At 37.1% G+C, this 19,659-nt stretch overlaps 1 protein-coding gene across 5 annotated transcripts in view; it reads left to right on the top strand.

Annotated features, from left to right (window-relative positions):
- The window catches only part of LOC145276747 (uncharacterized), a 288,238-nt gene extending 269,151 nt beyond the window's left edge, over nucleotides 1–19,087 (top strand). For all 5 annotated transcript variants that reach the window (XM_080127979.1, XM_080127980.1, XM_080127981.1 and 2 more), the window contains one exon: nucleotides 13,112–19,087. In XM_080127979.1, coding sequence (XP_079984105.1) covers nucleotides 13,175–18,964 — 5,790 coding nt within the window. In that variant the 5' untranslated portion in view covers nucleotides 13,112–13,174 and the 3' untranslated portion in view covers nucleotides 18,965–19,087. The remainder of the gene's footprint in view (nucleotides 1–13,111) is intronic.
- The last annotated feature ends 572 nt before the right edge of the window (nucleotides 19,088–19,659 follow it).

Genomic DNA, 19,659 nt, shown 5'->3' with positions numbered 1-19,659 from the left:
AAATGAAAAAGGTTTTTGTTTTTTTTTTGTTTTTTTCAAAATAAACCTGTAGACATAGTTTACAAAACTTGTGGATTTCAAACTAAACAGCCAACAATGGTTGCTGACTAACTTATAATTTATTAACGCTACACAGAATTAACATTTTATCACATAAAAATAATAAAAACATTAATTTACTTATTGGTCGCCTGATTTATTGGAAAGGGACCTATGTTTTCAGTGGTGTCCATGCGTCCGTTATTCCGGACGATTGCCAGATAATCGTCCATTAGTTTTTCCTGAAATTTTGTCACAAATTGTATTTCATTAAATATATATGCACAATAAAAATTTTTTTTTTTTTTTGCGAAAATTCCCGTTGCGTCCCCAGGGGCTCAAGAGGTCAAAAATGCCCGAAAATGACATGTTTTGCCCCATAATTTTGGATCCATCCATTAGATTTTTCTGAAACTTTGCCAAAATGTGGAGCCCATTGTCCTTAATATAAATCCAGTATGGGTGACCCTGGCAAAATTCTTGTTCGCATCCCCGGGGACTTTCAGTGCTAAAATCACCCCTTTTTGTAGCTCTTTTTTTCATATTTCTCAACAAAAACTTGTCTGACTAGCGTTTTTTCATGGTGGTCAATTCAAATATACATGTGTTAAGGCTTGAAACTTACATTAGTATTCGGCGTCCCCAGAGGCTCAAAAGAGGTCAAAAATGCCCCAAAATGACACTTTTTGCCCCATAGAATTTGATCCATTCATTAGATTTTCTGAAACTTGGCCAAAATGTGGAGCCCATTGTTCTTAATATAAATTCAGTATGGGTGACCCTTGTAAAATTCTAGTTTGCATCTCACTGGGACTTTTAGGGCTAAAAAAAAAACATGCTCTTTTTTCATATTACTCAAAAACTTAATATGTATGTCTATATAGTGGTTTTCCATGGTGCTGAATTCAAATATACATGTCTGAAAGTGTGAAATTGCACCGTTTCTCCATTTTTACTGGAATTCAGCATTTCCAGGAGCTCAAAAGGGGTCATAAATGCTCCCAAATTGCAAAGAATTATACTTTTACTCCATCCATTAGATTTTTCTGAAACTTGGTGAAAATGTGAAGGCAATGTTGGGCCTTCACATTTCTCACATTCATCATTTCTTCACTATTTTTTGTAGTGTCATCTCACATGCAGCACCAGAGGGGGACGACACATGTGCTGCTTGTTACTTGGTACAAAAAAATATTTAGAAAAAAATGTTTGACGCAAGACAACAGAAAAAAAAATGAATGAAGTTTATTTCGTTTTTTTTTTGTTTTTTTTCTAATGGTTTTTCAAATTTCATAACAAAATTGGTACCAAGCTTTTAAGCACCAGAAGGTTAAAAAAAAAAAAAAAAAAAAAAATTGACGCAAAAATGGCCGTTTCATAGCGCTAACATTTTTATCATTACTTTCCTAAAAACTGTTAAAATATATCATGTACATTATTATTTATTAAAGCATGTGAAAGGATATTAATTTCTGAACAAAATGGTGATATTTTAAGAACTTAAAATGTTTTGGTTTTTAAGATATGTGTATTTTAATAGAACTACCTTGAAATCTGTAATTATCCAAAGGATTTTTATGGTTGATGAGCATTGCTAGTTTAAGACTGCTTACATAACATTGAAGTATACATCCAGTTTATATAATGACTTATTTTTAATCGATTTTTGAGGAAAGCCGCCCCGTTACCAAAATGACAACCCATTTCTTTAGTAGAGCTGCATTTCCTTCAATGTCTTAATCCTAGCGCTCTAAGCATTACTGCTGTCGACCAAGGAAATAGACTATCAGGCATGTCTGTGCTGTGTGATAATATATTGAAGTGAAATCTGTCCAAACAAGGTTGAGGATATACATTGCATAGATGTAAATGATATGAGGGTGATGTGATAGATGTGCATGCAGAATGAGTCTTCAAGACAGGCGTGAGAAATATTTAATCTGAACAGTATAATGTAATGTGTGCAGAGCAGGAGACTCAGATGGTATGGCCATGTATAAAAAATGAATGAGAATTTTTTGGTTAGTAGATGTAGAATAGTTGAGGTGGCAGGGTTAACTGTCAGAGGTAGACCAAGGAAAACATGGGAGGAAGTGTGATATAAATTGCCAACCAGTGTCTATAATATATATACATATTGCTGTATTTTAAGAATCTGTTCTTTTCTGATTTATTTTCTATAGATAACGTTTCTTCTCCTCCTCTACTTTTCTTCTGGGCATATTCTAACCCATTTTGTACTCGTTCCAAAGTGTGAAAGGTGCTGCTGCAAAAATGAAGAATCGAAATAAAAAAAAAAAAATAAAATAAAATTTTTAAGCTTAAAATTTATTGTATTCATTCATTCAGTTTCATATTCCTTCGATAATTGTTAAGATATCTATTCAACCTCACTTTAGGCTTGCATAAACCACTAATATCCATGGTAAATAACTAGGGCTATGACAAGAGAATATTCTTATCATTGTTTTGACTCTCGAGTATATATCCGACATAGTTAATCAACCGAGAACCACATAACTCTATCTAAAAACATATAAGATATTAACTGATATATATACTCGAGAGTCAAAATAACGAAAAGAATATTCTCTTGTCATAGCCCTACAAATAACACCCTACCTGAGAAATCTTCCTTCAAACTCCTCAGCTTAGCATTCATGGGCAATATGAACTGGAACAAATACATTGAGGAAGTTGCAAAGGCTGCTGCAAAAAAAGTTGATTCCCTTTATCATGCTAGAAGACTACTCACACCCGAGAGTATCTCATACCTCTACAAGATCACCATTCGCCTACGCATGCAGTATTGTTGCCACATCTGGACTGGTGCATCTACCACTAGTCTCTCCCTCTCGGATAGGGTCCACAAAAGAGTTTTCAATCTAGTAGGTCACACTTTGTCAACTAAGCTCCAACCCCTGTCCCATCGCGGCATGTTGCATCTCTGTGCCTGTTTTACAAGTATTTTAATGGAATGTGCTCTGATGAACTGGTTTAACTTGTGCCCCCCTCAACAGACATATCCCCATCAAACCTGTTTAGCAACAAAATCTCACCCCTTCACTGTTGAGGTCCCTAAATGCCAGAAAGCTTTCTACTCTAATAGTTTCTTCCCTCGAACAACTAGACTTTGGAATTCCTTTGCTGCTGTACTGATATACAGAAGTTTAAATGTAATGTAAACCAAGATCTTGTTAATCTTTCCTAGGCAGTACGTCCAAGTGGCGATATGCTTTCTTAGGGGTGAACGTGAGTAAATAAAAAAAATTTAAAAATATATACACAACAAGCATGCTGATGAGTCGATAAAGCTAGCAAAGATGAGATCTCAAAACCATGCCCTTAATGCGAGACAGCTGGCATCAGGCACCATTGTGGTGTCAGATCTAAATGACATTTTATCCACATCTTTGATGACATTTTTAAGTCGCTTTCAGATATTTTCTTTACAAAAGAATGCTTCCATGTCTATTCAATGGGGCACAGAATACATATGATACTTTTCAATTCATTCATTTCATATGAACCAGATGATTCTATTGTTGGCATTAATTCCCCTGATATCTTTCTCGTTAGAATTTTTTCTAGAAGGACATCGGCTACTCATGAGAGGAAATACTGAAGATTAACAACATCTATAATATAAATCTCACCTGTCTGTTTAAATGTATGTTTGTATGTCTGCCTAAAGCTTTTGACAGAGGCGACGGATTTTCACAAGATCGGTATCGTTTTGAAGCTCGACCCTTCGGACGACAAATATTGAAAAATTGGGTAAAAACATTAATTCCTTCACCCTCAACTGGGCACTTTTGTACAGGGAAGAATCGCTTCTTCTTTTTTTTTTTTTTTCCGCTGATATTTTTGAAAGGCCTCCCCCTCTTTTCGATTGACTAGCCTTAATTTAAACATTCATCACTTCCGGTTTGGCGATGGGCGCAGCAGCAAAAACGTCAATTTTTTTTTCTTTCTTTTCTTCACATTCTTTTCCTCCTTTATGATATGGGTTTAAGCCTGCCTGCCTACCACCGCTTTTTTTTTTTTTTTGCTCAACACATACCTCCAAACATCCGGGCACACAGGCTAGTTCTAAATGAAAATATTTCTGTGATGTGAAATAAACTGGATTTGAACTTGGAATACCCAGGTTGTTAATCTATGTCATTAACCACTTAGCCATCGTCAATCCCATTTATATAAACATTCTATTCATACACTTGTACTTTACAAATGTAGGAGATTCCATAACCTCTGTAGGATGGTGAAAAAACTGAAACATTCACTCATGTTGACCGAAAGTCTAATTCTGTTTTTTTTTTTTTTTTTTTTTTTGCAATTCTCTGTCAATCACAAATGTAATTCTACAACTGTATTCTTTAAGATACTATCAGGTCCTGTGGAAATTCCACAGCAGCATTTTTTATATTGTTGCTGGGCATTCAGTGGACAGGACATTCAGCATGAATGGAGATCCCACGATACTACTATTATTGTAGCCCTTTTGTTAAAACTGTAAAATTATCTAAGTAATCTGGTTAATGTAGTGTTAGAATGTATTTGGTTATTACGGTTTATCTCCAAGATCCTTATAAGAGTCTGTGACATATTTCCATTATATGGACACCCAATGCGAATGGAAACCATACAATATCATTATACCATCTTTAGACAGAACAGATACTACCCTTGGGTCCTAGCCAGATTACCAAATATATTTTGGTAATGGCGAATAAAAGGAAAGCTTAACTTTCAAACACTCCGAAAGTTGGCACCTGCATCTCTAGATTCATAGGTTTGGTCTCTTTTCTCCAGTTTTTCCTTTTCTTTTATACCTTCTTTTTTTCCATGTATTTTCCTTCTCTCTCTTTGCCTATTCTCATCACCTTCATTTTCTCTTACATCCAATACATTATAATGGTAATAATAATAATAATAATAATAATAATAATAATCTCTATATATATAAATGAAAATGTGTGTATGTATGTATGTTCGCTTTTTGTGTATGTCCAAGAAAGGCTTTTTTCAGAGAAGTTCAGTTCGCAATTTCTTAAAACTTTTTATATCACATATAAATCATAATATCTCCGAGTTAACAATGGAGGTCGCCTGTCTATTTAATTTGCTCGACTTTGGAAAGGTAAATATTCAACATTTGTCACTCGCCGCATGTGGATTAGGCTTTTTCCTATAATAAAAGCGACACTAATTCTGGCGGTATTTTTCCGGTGGCGATCGCCGGAAATGTCCGAAAGCAATCAGCTTTGATCAATGTGGATATATTTTCCTAATATCAAACAAATGCTATTCAATTTGGACAAGAGGAGCTGCCCCCCCCCCAACATCTTGGGAAAATAAAAATAAAAAAAGCGTTCCCCGCAGTAAATGAAATACTACCCCCAAAGTTGACCTCATTAAGTCATTAAAACGTGCACCTGCCAAATCTAAGTAATTAAATAAATTCAAACATGTTTCCGTTAGTATCTCGCGGTGGCCCAATGGTTAATGTCACACTCTTTTTTTTTTCACACTTTAATTTCCAACTTCACCTCAAGGGTTTGGGTTCGATCCTCATACTCACCTACCAAAACTTTTTTTTTAATTTACCCCCCCCCCTCGGAGTTTTTTTTTTTGTTTACCTCCAAACACCCGGGCAAAGCCGGGTACCCTTCCGCTAGTAATAATAATAAAGGTAATAATACAGATAAACCCACCCAAGCAAGAAAACCGGATATCACAACAGTTAACAAGAAGGAAAAATCCTGCCAGATTGTAGGTTTTGCCATTCCAGCAGATCACAGTGAAGATCAAGGAGACTGAAAAGCGGAGCAAATACACGGAACTGGCCAGAGAGCTCAAAAGGATCTAGAGAATGAAGAAAGTAAATATAACACCACTAATAGTAGAAGCGCTAGGAACGATACTGAAAAACTTTGAAAAAAGAATGGGAGATTGGAATCAGAGGGATGACCGAGAAAATACAACGAATTTCAATAATGAAAACTGCAGAAATATTAAGGAAAACACTTGAATGTGTAGACTAACACCACACAAAAACTGGAGACGGAAACAGCTTTAAATGCAAAGCACTACAGAACATCACATAGAACCATGAAAACTGAAACTGTAGAATTGACAAATACCGCTCCCCCTTTTTTTTTCTGTGAGTGTCACCAAAAACAGGCACTACACCAAATAATGAGGGTCAAGGAGGATGGAAAACCGAGGAGAGAAAGCACTAACCAGACCTTTGCTGGATGAGTGCAAAGAGGAGTGGGACTTTTGGGTGTCTTATAGCCACCCAAATTCCAGTGAAGATTAATAGTAGCAGCTAGCGAGAAATCAATGGTAAGCAGCTGTTGCGATAATGCAAATTCTTTTGCAAAGGTTATCGAATGAGGTGGAGAGTACTTGAAATCTAGAGAGACTTGTTGTCACTCACACTCCAGGGAACATCACAAGTTGTTCTCAAAGAACAATCTTTGATAATGGCTTGTGTGACTACTCCTAGTGAGTAAATAATAATGGCGGTAATGATAATAATAATAATCCTGCTGCAGTTGTTCAGTTCCGTTGATTCTTGCTGATTATCACCATTGTGTTCATGTTGACAGTCCTCTTCATTATGGCCAATTCAGTTTGTTCACATCCAATTAGTTTGAAACAGCTCGAAAAGAAAAAATACATTTCAAAAAAGATCTTAGTTTCTAAAACCAGAGAAAAAATGTTAAAAATAAACAACAACAATAATAATAATAGTTATAAATAATAATCATAATAGGTTAAAGTAGTTTTCTTAGTTATGAATCTATAATATAAATCTCACCTGTCTGCTTAATGTATGTATGCCTAAAACTTTTGACAGAGGCAACGGATTTTCATGAGATCAGTATCATTTTGAAGCTCAACCCTTCAGATGACAAATATCGAAAAAATGGTTAAAAACATTAATTCCTTCATCCTCAACTTGGCACTTTTCTACTAGGAGAGGGTCGCTTTTTTCACTGATATTTTCAAAAGTCATCGCCTCTTTTCGATTGACTAGCCTTAATTTAAACCTACGTCACTTCCAGTTTGGTGATGGGCGCAACAGCAAAGAGGTCACCTTTTTTTATGTTCTTTTCCTGCTTCGTGGTACAGGTTCGAGCCTGCCTTCCTACTACCACTTTTTTTTTTTTCAACACACACTTCCAAACACCCGAGCAATGGCGGGCACCCAGACTAGTAAATAAATAATAACAAAAATAATACTTCTCATACGTTTTTCATTTTCAGATTCTACAATGATTGACAGAAGGGCTCTAAGAGTTGCAAAATCTACATTGTCAAAGAAAGTCATCTATAATATAAAGAGCAGTTGTCTGGGTGTATGTTTGTATGTATGGCTAAAAATCCAAAACAGATATTCACAAACTTGGTATTTTCTTGATCGGCGTTGCCCTGGAAGACTAAAATCTAAAATTTAGAAAAATTCTTTGATCCTTTACTGGCATAGATTTCACATGGGGAGGGTGTGATATACTAAAGGAGATTATTCTCTTGTACCGATTCATTCCTTGGGGAATCTATAAAAATGAGTTGTGTATGTCCATGTATAGGAATTGGCTTGATGGAGAAGAAAGAGGGAGGTAGGAAGAGAAGAGAGACGGATAAAAATATAGAATTTTAATAGTAATATGGTACACTTTTGCTTCAGGTAATGCCAGGAAGCCCTGCTAGTCTTTTATAAAATGTAATAGCTTGTTAAAAATAAGAGTATTTATGATTTTCGGAAATTGGTTTTGAAAGAATTCCAGTCTGAAGATGCTACTGCCATTCCTGTGTCGATTAAGTGACCAATAATTACGAGCAAAGAACTCACTGTGTCAAGCTCAAAAGTTGGAATTGGTGTAATATCTATCAGACACCTTTTCTTTTTTTTTTTTTCCTAATATTCTTTACATATTCCGTGGCATTAGTAATTTGGTTTGCAAAAATAAGATAAAATAGCACACCAATAATACCAAGTGTGGTATTAGTCCTGAGAAAGCTATGCTAGTTTCCTCCAAAGGAGAAAGTTTACAGGGAATATCAAATTCACAAACGGTCTCCAGCTGCATGTATATTCCAGTCATGGGAAGAAGATATACAGACAACACCTAGTATTGCCAAATGGTCACCCATCTAGTTCTGGCCGGGCTCCATATTGCTTAACTGCGGTGATCTAACAAGAACACGATTATTAAGAATAAGATACAGCATTTTACTATATTTGTCTTTCATTGATTTTGACCTAACAAGTTCCAATGTTTGACAAAACTACAAGTACTTTTCTTTTTTACTTCTATTGCTGTCTCCAGCCATTTATTTTTATTTATTTTTTTTTTTTTGCTGTCAGTTTTGTTTTTCAACTACATTTTAGCAGATGATATCTGTATTGTTCATCCACGGTGATGACTTCCTGTATTCCATTCATCCAATTTAAATACGTAGAAAACATCTACAAAATGGTTTTCATACAATGCAAATATTACCCACAATCTGCAACGTGTGTAGAGTTGCACAAAGCTTAGACAGATTGATACTTTTGTCAGGTCACCCCCCCCCAACCGTAACCAATATTACTCTTCTATGCACGTGTGTGTGTTTGTGTGCTCGTTTTGTGGGAAATAAGCAAACAAAATTCTTTCTGAAGATTGAAAGATCACGAGTGACATTGGTTTGTTAGCGTTCTGGAAATTGGTCTGGCATTTGATTTTTTTTTTTTTTTTTTTTTTTTTTTTTTTTGATTTTTCCCCTCCTTTCTTTTCTTTTTTCAATTCTGCCAAGATTATTTCCTAAATTTCCAAACATTCCAATTTCCCTGGTTTTCTAAAGGCTGAAAACATTTCAAAGAACCACTCCAAAAAATAATTGAAATCATTGCTACATGAGCAGTTGTAATGCGGAAATTTATTCTGAACGACAACTATCTTCTCTCCCTTCACACCTTTTGAGATGTGTCCCCACAGAGAGGGGTTTGTTTGTTTGTTTGTCAGTCTGTATGTCACATTTCTGAGCAACCCTAAAAATTACTCGTAGAACACAATACCATGAGACTGCGTCCCAGCTGACTACGGCATGATCATTTTCAAGTCCAATGTTAACAAATTCTTGTTGAGCTATCCTCTTAATCAAATTCTATTTGGATTAATCGAACTGATGTTCTCATCTTGAGTGTTATATTTGCACAACGTTTCAGTTGATGTAACATCCAACCTTCTTCAGGGGTATAAGTTGCTATGTTTGATATTGGTAAACAAGGTAACTCTGTACTTCCAAAACCTCAGAAGTACAGAGTTACCTCTCTTTAACTCCCCTGCCATTCCCTATTTCAAACATGGCGTCTTATACACCTCAAGAAGATCGAAGGTTATATCAACCAAAACGTTGTACATGTAATGAAATATGTATTAAAAAAAATGTAATGATTTAAAAAAAAATAAAATAAATAAATAAAATATTGACATCTTAAATCGTAATGTTCTCATTTTGAGTGTTATTTCCACAATCGACTGAAACGGTGTGCAAATCACACTCAGGATAAGAGCATTAGTTCGATTAATCCAAAAGTACAAAACAATTATTCCCCATTTGTATAATTATTCATCGGACTACTGTTCTCATCTTGAGTGATTTTCACAACGTTTCAGTCGATATAACCTCTGACTTTCTCCAAGTGTATCTTGTCGAACTCAAGAATTTGGACAGAACTTTGAGCGGAATCCTTTATTTACTTCACAGGGGTAGCGTGCTCTTGTTCTGTCAGCCATGACTAGATAGAGGTCCTAAGTAATTCGCAAATGTATTTTTTTTGGTCGCCCACACTTATATCGACCAAAACGTTGTGAAAATCACACTCAAGATGAGAACAGTAGGCCAATGAATAATTATACAAATAATCAATCCTCATCTTCAAAACTCAGAAGTGAAGCATGCGTGATCCCCGTGAGTGCATAGTGAATGAGGCATAAAAAATGACTATGTTCAGCATTAACCCCCGCCCTCCCATTGAATCCCTAAAATCCTCAGGGAATGTCAAATCTTGGTGAAAATGAACAAACGGTGCAGTTTTAGGCCTTAACATATGTAAATTTGAGTTCCGCATCATGCAAAAAAAGAAATGACTAAGTCCATCATTTGTCCCCCCTCCATTTAGCCCCAAAAGTCCCCAAGGTCTTATAACATATTTAAATTTGAATTCAGCACCATGCAAAACTGTTAATAAATAGACATACACAGAAAATTTTGGAAAAATATGGTAAAATACAATACGTCCAACAATAGGATGAACAATTCATGTAAAAAAACTAATGGTTACTTCCATGATTATTTATTTTTTTTTTTTTTTTTTCAAATTTTTCTGGCCATTTCAAGAAACTGACTATCGCTGTTATCTATGAAAATGTATGTATGTATGCTAAAAACTTTTGACAGACAGAACAAAAATTCAAACTTGGTCTCATATGAAAGCCCCATCCTTCGCCCGACAAATATCGAAAAATTGGTTCTACGCATGCGTCAGACGACGTCATAACCTGATTTAGTTTAAATATTTGAAGAACTGACACAATTTCATGTACGTCGTGTTAGCTTAGTTGGTTAGAGCGTTGGGTCATTATCTAAATATTTTGGGTTCGAATCGTGGTAGGTCTTCTTTTTTTTTTTTTTCGATTTTTTAAAAATTTTAATATTGAAGTTAGGGTTATTTAAGCCATTTTTCACGTAATGTTCGTTTTTCTGGGTTTTTTTTTTTACTTCGCTTATTCTTAGGTTTTCATTAACACCCCCCACCCCCGATCAACCACGCACACCCAAAAGCACTCGGCCAACACCAGGTACCCACCGATTTTTTTAATTTTAATATTGAAACAGGCTTATTCAAGCCATTTTTCACATGTTTTTTTTTTTTTGGTTTTTATTTTTCATATTTTTTAAAGAAGTTTTAACATTCGTTTTTCTGTTTTGTTTTTTGTTTTTCCAATTTTTACATTTAACATCGTTTGTTTGCCTTACGTTAGTTGTTTTTGTGAGTTTTTTTTCTCGATTTTTTTAAGTCTTAACTTTTAAAAATATTTACTTCGCTTATTCTTATGTTTTGATTACCCCCACCCACCACCCTGGTACCCCCCCCCACTTTATTTTTCAGATAAGTTTTAACGTTCGTTTTTCTGTTTTCTTTTTTTTTCTTTTGCTTCGTTTATTCTTGTGTTTTTATTAACACCCCAAACACTCGGGCAACACCAGGTACCCCCCCCCCCAGTCTATAATATAAATCTCACTTGTCTGCTTAAATGTATGTTTGTACATTTGTATGTCTGCCTAAAACTTTCAACAGAGGCAATGGCTTTTCACAAGATCGGTATTGTTTTGAAGCTCGACCCTTTGGACGACAAATATAAAAAAAATGACTAAAAACATTAATTTCTTCACCCTTAACTGGTCATTTTTCACCGATATTTTCAAAAGTTTTCCCTTCTTTTCGATTGACTAGCCTTAATTTAAACCTTCACTACTTCCAGTTTGGCGACTGATGCAATGGCAAAGACGTCACGTCTTTTCTTTTTTCACATTCTCTTCCTCCTTCACGGTACGGGTTCGAACCTTCCTGCCTACTACCACTTTTTTTCTTTCTTTTTTTTTTTTTCTCAATACACACCTCCAAACACCCGGGCAATGCCGGGCACCCAGGCTAGTATAATAGAAACCATCCAGCTGGTCATCAAAATTAATATGGGTTAGGGTCTGAGTCAGTTTTTAACCAAGGGTTGGACTTTAGAGGAGGTGTCTTCGTTGCCAAAGCAGTGTCACCACATTTTCAATATCTCTGGCTATACTTATCCAATACACATAGGTTTTCTTAAGATATTTCATTTTTGAAATGCGGAAGTGACCAACAAGAAATTCTTATAGTATTCTTTTCTGTAATACTGCAACATGGATTTAATGAGATCTACCAATTTTTATTTTATTTTCATGTTTAAAAAAAATTGTTGTCTCATGCTTTTTCTTTTATTTACCGGAAGCTACTTAAAAAAACAAAAACAAAAAAATGAATCAGTAATGCCTGATATGGTATTAGCCTTCTTAGGCTATTCCGATTTCCTCCAAAAGTTGAAGTTTACAGGGAATATCAAATTCACAAGCGGTCCCCAGCCACAGTCAGATCTGGTAAAGGGAAGATGAAATACAATGCCTATCATCCACAAATTGTCACCTATCCGGTACTGACCAGGCTTCATGTTGCTTAACTCTGGTGATCTAATGAGAACTGTTGGGTCTACATGTTTATGCTGTAATGGTGTTACTTTACTTCTGCCTCAGTTTCAAGGGAGATAATCACCATGTTTCCAAGAAGTTCAGCAAATTTTGGGATAAGTCTAGATAATCCATCAGCATGACTAATTTTTTACAATGAGATATGCATAAACCTAACTTGAGTTTTCTAGTTTGAGTTAAAGTTTAAACATAGTCTGTCATATTTAGTCTTTCAAAGCAATGGTGTTGCATCCCCGTACCTGTTTTACAAGTATATTAATGGAGTGTGCTCTGACAAACTCAAAGCACTTATGCTCCCTCAGCATAAATACTCCTTACTAATCCGACAAGCAGCAAAATCCCACCCCTTCACTGTTGAGGTTTGTACATACCGGAAAGCCTTCTACTCTAATACTTTCTTCCCTAAGATTGCTAATTCCTTCCTTGATTCCCGCTGCCTTGACTGCAAAAGTTTAAATGTTTTAATGTGAGCAGACATCTTGCTGCTCAACTCCCCACAGTCTCCTGTTAGACACGATTCCAAACTAACCCTCTGAAGTTCTAAGTGGCACTATGCTTTGTTAAGGTTGAAAAAGAACCTTTTCTTTTTTTTTTTTTTTTTAAAGATAAAAATTAGGTTTCTAAGCAAAAAGTAAATGTGTATTTTCTCATGCACCCCTGTAATATCAAAGATTTTTTTTTTTTTTTTTTTGTGAGGGTATTTCAAAACCTATCATAAATAATTGAAAATATAATGATATTTATTATCTTTTTCTTTTTTTTTTCTTTTCAGATTCTGTTGGATTGTCCGTCCGCTAAAGGAATTTAAAATTGTGGTCTCAAACAACCTAGTGGAATGTCTTCCAGAAATGAAGAGTCCTCAACCAAAAAGGAACGGCGCCGTAGTACCAGTAGCAGAGTTCAGCTCGAAGAAAATGTCTTCACTACCCAGATCTCACACTATCACCAGACAATGGGCTATTACTCGGGTGTTAGTCCGCACTTTATGCCAGATCGCAACTGCTATAATAATATCAACTGGTCATCACGGGCTCCTCCCTGGACTGGGTGGACACCACCTCCTCCAGCAACGTGGATGACATCTGTAAGTAATGGAGGAATGGTACCAACTCCACAGCCGTACCATTGCAGGATACCGAACCGCTTACCCTCATCTCCATTTAATCCTCCTGCTCCACCTCCTCCTCCCATGACACCACAACCAACACCAGTGATGGACCCCCTTTTAGGGTCAATGCATACTCCAGCATCAAACAATCTTCGAGGGTGGTATGCAAGGTATCCAAATGACATTCCTGTTCAAGACGTGCCCTTGATGGTTCCATCAGGCCAGTTGGACAATATTGACTGTTTGCGACATGTTGGAAACCACATTAGGACAGATCACAATTTTGTCGAAAAAACTCTGATGCAAAAATGCGAAACGACAGCATCGGTGTGTGGTACGACAGTCACACGGCGCTCTTGGTACAAAATGCCTGAAAAGAGTCCCCCGCAGCCAACGAAGGAGAAAACAGTGACGAAGTCGAACGATAAAACGGAAAATATCAATATGGCTGTAGAAACATCCGTATTGCCAAACAAGGTAAAAAAAATGGAGGACGCTGTCATTATATCGTCTGATTATTGTTCAAAACTGTCAAATTCGAACCTCTCCTCGAAATCTTCAAATTGTTTAGCTGAGGTACCAAATCATGACGCTTCCTCGAGTAATTTTACTGAATATTTTCTTAAAAGGCTGATGAAAAAGCATCAGAAGGAGTCGAATATGAAAAAGATTCCAGTTCCTGATGCCATCTCTTCTGTTGTCCAAAGTGCAAATATTCTGTCTCCTAGTGCTGTACCCGAGAAGCACCTGTCTCATTTCCCCGTTTCTAAAAATCACATCAGAAACTCCCATTCTTCAAAGATTACCAGTCGAATCATTGAGGATGTGATCGATCTATCCCGAGAGTCGCCTCCTTCCTCGACGAACGAGTTGAAACCCAGCATCACCACCACCACCACTATCACCCCCACCTTGCACAATAATACCACAACTACCGTCGCAAATAATATTAATCTTCGTAAAAATGAATCTGTAGCAGCATGTGACCTTGTCATCACAAACAGTTACTCCTTGTCCTTTTCTGGTTCAGGGAATGCTCCGTTGTCTACAAAGCGAAAATTACCTGACACAAAACCCTTGGCACTTGAAGATAATCAAAAAGAGAATTTAATCGTCTCCGATCCTATGAGCGATTATCAGATGAAGCTGACAGACGGACGATCGAAACGCAAAAAATACGAACCCCGTAAAAGGGATAGCTTTATTATTGAAGACGAGGCACCATGTTGGATTTCGGGAACCACAAATAAATTGATAGATACTACTTTCCATTCGAATGATAAAAATGCGCTAACAAACAATATCATTGAGAAACCCAATGATCATGAAATCAAATGTATGAATAAAATCGATGGTGGTGATAATGCCCCGGAGTATTGTGATATAGTTGATATTTTGCATTCCTTATCAGAATCGGGTCCAAATTCGCAGAGGGTGGGGCAGGCTTGCAAAAACGATTCTTTGCTTGAACGAAACGTCATACAAACAACAAACTCCATTCAAAATGATTCAAAGTGCATAACATTGGATGACACTGATGACTCGGATGCCCCCCAATCTGGAGAGACCCTTACTCCCTGCACCGTCATACGTTCTCGGCAGTCCCTAGACACGCTTAGTACTGAAGAGAATTCTTTAGGCTCAATTCATGATTCTACCCTTAGTTCTAGCTCTTTCGACAACAACGATGTCCTCGAAGAAAGAATACTTGAAAAAAATCTGCGATTTTCTCCTCTAATTGACAAAGAATATTCCAAAAATGATGACAATCCCAGTTTGAAGAGCTCAGAAAAGTCTTCATCTGCGCCGAAGAAGGGAAATATTTATTTTGCAGCTAAAGAGAAACTTGCCAAGGAAAAGGAAACATCCTCAGAGACTGTTTCCACCAAAGAACCGACAAAATCTACCTGGGTGACGCTGAACGTTTCCAAACCCTCAACCTGCACAATCCCAGGAAAAATCCCAACCCTAACAATCTGCAAAATCCCTAAAGCAATCTTACCAATCAAAAAACAACCAATCGAACAAAGGATCTCCGATGAGGAACTGGAGACATTGGAAGTTTTGGGGCAAAATGTGCATGCTGAAAATGTAGCTATCGCCTCTTCAACCAGTTGTCCAAAGGAGGAGGAACAAAGCAAGGTAGATTCTCTGACCAGAGACAAACCTGAAAATGTGATAACTGTTGAGGCTGAAAAAAGACTTTTAGAAACTGCAACACCCATTAAAGTTTTAGATTCTTCGGAAAATCCAATATCTATTGTTAATGACGGGTTAGGAAATTCTGAAGAGGCCCCTTTTGTCGGTAATGAGAGCGATGACTGTTTGCCTAGTGGCCGTTCACTCTCTGAGAGTCCGCTCCCTGAAGGGGTCGGATCTTATGATGAAATAGCTGATGAAGATGCTAAGGAAACTGCTGCTGCTTCTGAGACCACCCATATTGTCCCACAGAAGGCTGAAGATCCTTGTCCGATAAAAGAAACCCCAGATCCTGCCTCTAAGCTCGCTAAGGTCAATCCTGATGACACGCCTGCATCGCATTCCCAAAGCAACAGCTTGAATGACAATGAGCAAATGGATCAGGTTACGAGTCCAAGCAACATGGCGAATTCTATAGACCCGATGATAACGAGTCAACCCGTTAAGAATCTAGAAAACCAGAAGCAGCCAGTGGTGGAGCCCCATCGGCAAAAAGACAATTCTTTATGTCATTCGGTTCTGCATGTCGAACCAGTGACGGAGTCACTTTTTCCAAAGAACAACAACGTCTTCACTCTCACCACTTCCCCCCTCAAAAGTAAAAACACGGCTTCTCTCACAAACTGTAAGGAAATGGTTCCGACTGGTGCCACCACTCTCCAACAAGCTGAGTTGGAAGTCTTGAGCCACTCCGAGAAAGTTTTATCGTGTAACAATCTGAAGGAAATAAACCAATCACCGTGTATAGAAATTAGTGAGAATGGAGATATGAAAGTGCTCGCTATCGTAACCGACTACGAGGAGTCCGCTTGTGATAATCTGTTAGGACTAGCCGGACCTGAGAGTGAGCTGTGCAAGAATTCCAACATCATCATCACAGCCATCGGTTCACCAAAGAAAGATGCTGTTCTAGAATATTCTGAACACCCCAGTGACCCTCTCTTCAAGGAATTACACAAGTCCAAAATGCCAAGCCTAGCAGATTATGAGAAATGTAAAAATCCCAAAGAAAACCGGTCGTTATTTTCTTCATTTTTGAACTGTCACAAGGAGAAAGATGTTTTCTCTACGACTTGCAATGGTGACATTGTCATCTTAAAAGAATCGGCACCAAAAGTTCAAGAGCTTCCTACCTATTCATCTCGTAAGAATCAGAGTCATGAAATGGAAGATCAAGTTGTTTGTCTTGAACCTGCTAATTCCACAGTTGACCTAAATATAATGTCAGTTGAACTGAAACAGCTGCCACCTACTGTCGACTGTTCAACTAATAAGCTTGAGCTGTCTCTTGTTTCTGATTTTGTTGCTGATGTATCGAAGACTGCTCCTGCTATAGGCAACTACTTACCGACGCACGAAGGCAAAACTCTGAAACTAAAAAAGAAAAAAATTAAATCTAAAAATAAAACAAAAGGCAAAATCAATTTAAAGAAATTCAAAAAACAAAAATTTTCAGATAAAAATCACAAATCCAAAAAAATGTACCGCCGATTCAAGAAAAAATCTATTTCTCTCGGAATGAAAACTAATTTTAGCGAGTTTCGAGATTCTTTGGTCACGTGTCGTAAACAGGATATCAGACAGACGACTGCTGCTATCAAAAATAGCAAAATTCAGCCGCAGGTTGCTTCTCAAACCGAGTTGGAAAAATATGATCTGAGTACTCTACGAACCAGGATCTCAACTATGTGTCCCAACAGACGTGGACGCATATTTCATCCCCCCCAACAAGAATCTAATTTTCAAATCCAGGATAATACTGCTGACTGTGTGTCCTCTCTCAATAAGCAGTGTCAAACGGACAATCCGTTTTATGGCTGCTTGAGCCATGCATTTAAAGGAAGCTGCTATCGAATGGCCGAAAAGCGTCCACCCCCATCCATCATCCATAAATTTGTTAAGTTTCACGGTCATAAGCTGTTATGTGTTACCGTTAACGTGAAAAAATATGTCATTGTTCGAGAACTTGTTCAGAAGTGTTTTCAGGGTAAGAATCAAGTTGTATTTTATCGGACTAAGTATCGTGACTACAGTTTTCCGTATTTGGAGCTTCCATTCCATATGAAATCTTTCGTTTTGAAATATCTCTTAGAGTCAGGGAATCTGCTCACCGGCAACAAGACGACACCCTTGAGCATCATGTTGCTCAGTGATGCAGAAATTATTTATCATTTTTTTTACAGCTTCAGAGAATGTAGCCTGACGGCTTGTGTCCAGGACTGGAATTCAGACGATACGGGTGTTTACGACCCTGATTGGCTCAAAATACTTGAAACAGCATCAGCGGTATCTATGAAAACGGAACCTCCTGACAATTCTACAGAAACAGGTTCATCGACAAAATGTGCATGCAACCATGTTAACAATAATTTTGTTTCGGATGTCTCAGGTCAATGCAGAGCTGTAGCTCGTGCACCATTAAAGCGTCCTATGTCGGGTATATTTGAGCCTTCTTTTGAATCTCCCATCTTTGAAGCGACCTCATCTTCAACCCAAACTTCTCCATCAGATACAAATTCTTCTTTGCACCCTGACCCTGTCAATAGTGTTATTTCAACAAAGTTCATCAAAATGGATGACAACCCTGATTCCAGCCGAGACTCAAGTAACGCTACCATTTCTTTAGAAAACTCTCTCACCTATTCAAACTCTCTCCTCACGCTCACTGGTGTTGATTTCATGTCCGCTTCTTCTGATTACTGTGATTATGTTTCCAAGCCTCTATCTTCAGACTTTGTTTCCGAAACACATCGAAATGACGACGCTGACGACAACAACAGCTCTAGGTCAGTCTCTCTAAGTTCTCAGTTTTCCTCTTCCAGCTTGCCTCTCGAAGATCCCTCTGACGATGGCAACGACACCCCCATAACCCCCTTACCTCTTTCTGACACAGCCCATACACCTGATGACTTTGTACTGGGAGGGATGACCTTGCTTGATGGCAAGATTGTGCGTTTTGTAGAACTGAACAGCCAGAGACATTTTCTTCTAACCGACATTAACAGTTCTTGGACACTCCCTGCTATTATTGACAGTCTCTTGGAGACCGAGATTGTCGTTCATAGGTGCACACCCTCCGAAAGGAAATTCATTTTAAATCTTAACCGAACACTACCTCAGGCCAATTCTGATGAAATGTTATTGATAGCCGACGAGTCTTTTTCTAGACTCAAGACGTTTTTGTCTCAGACCCCATGCGATAATTTGTGTTACACGCCCCCTGCAGAACATTCAACGCCAGAACCTGAGCGGCAAATGCAGTATGACAATGAATCACAGTCTGAACAGAATCATGTTTTCGCTGAAGAACACAGTTAACGTAATGATGCATGCGCATGTATGTGTGTGGACATTTATAAATATGTGTGTGTATGTAGCTGTTTGTTTGATAATATATAAAAATGTCTTTGTGTGTATTATTTGGTACACAGCCGTGCAAAATTGACTTGTGTGTAAATACATGTATATACTATTTATGAGGATAAAATACATGATACGTCATACAATGAAGACAAAATGTAGCAGAAGACAAAAAGAATTAAACAAATACAGCACAAAAAAAAGAATAAAAACAAAGAGATTGAGGTGCTTGTCCAGAATTCCCCTCTATTAAAAAAAAAAAAAAAATTCAAAAACCATCTTTAGCGTATGTACCCATCACAGAATGAAAAGGTCATATTCCAAAAATCACCTAAATTAATCAAGTAGTTTTTTTTTTAAATAAGAAAATCAAATTTTATGACTAATCAAGGAATGCCCGAACAAAAAGATCATGTTCCAAAAATTATGTAAATTAATGAAGCAGTTTATTTTATAAAATAATTTGTTTAAGAGTTTTAGCAATTACTAATAAATTGTAGCTATTACATGGTTGAAAATAAATAAACAAAACACTGAGAAGTTCCTATTGAGTTATCTTCCTTTGTTTCTTCAAGATGGCGGAGTGAAACACTGTTGTCACTTCAAAAAAAAAAAAAAAAAATTATTTAATATTTGGAATATGATGTTTTCGT

This window comes from Euprymna scolopes, chromosome 5 (genome assembly GCF_053919585.1).
Source record: "Euprymna scolopes isolate OS-2025 chromosome 5, ASM5391958v1, whole genome shotgun sequence".
Classification (NCBI taxonomy): domain Eukaryota; kingdom Metazoa; phylum Mollusca; class Cephalopoda; order Sepiida; family Sepiolidae; genus Euprymna; species Euprymna scolopes.
Note: the sequence above shows the minus strand (reverse complement) of the source record. Positions and strands in the feature narration are given on the sequence as shown.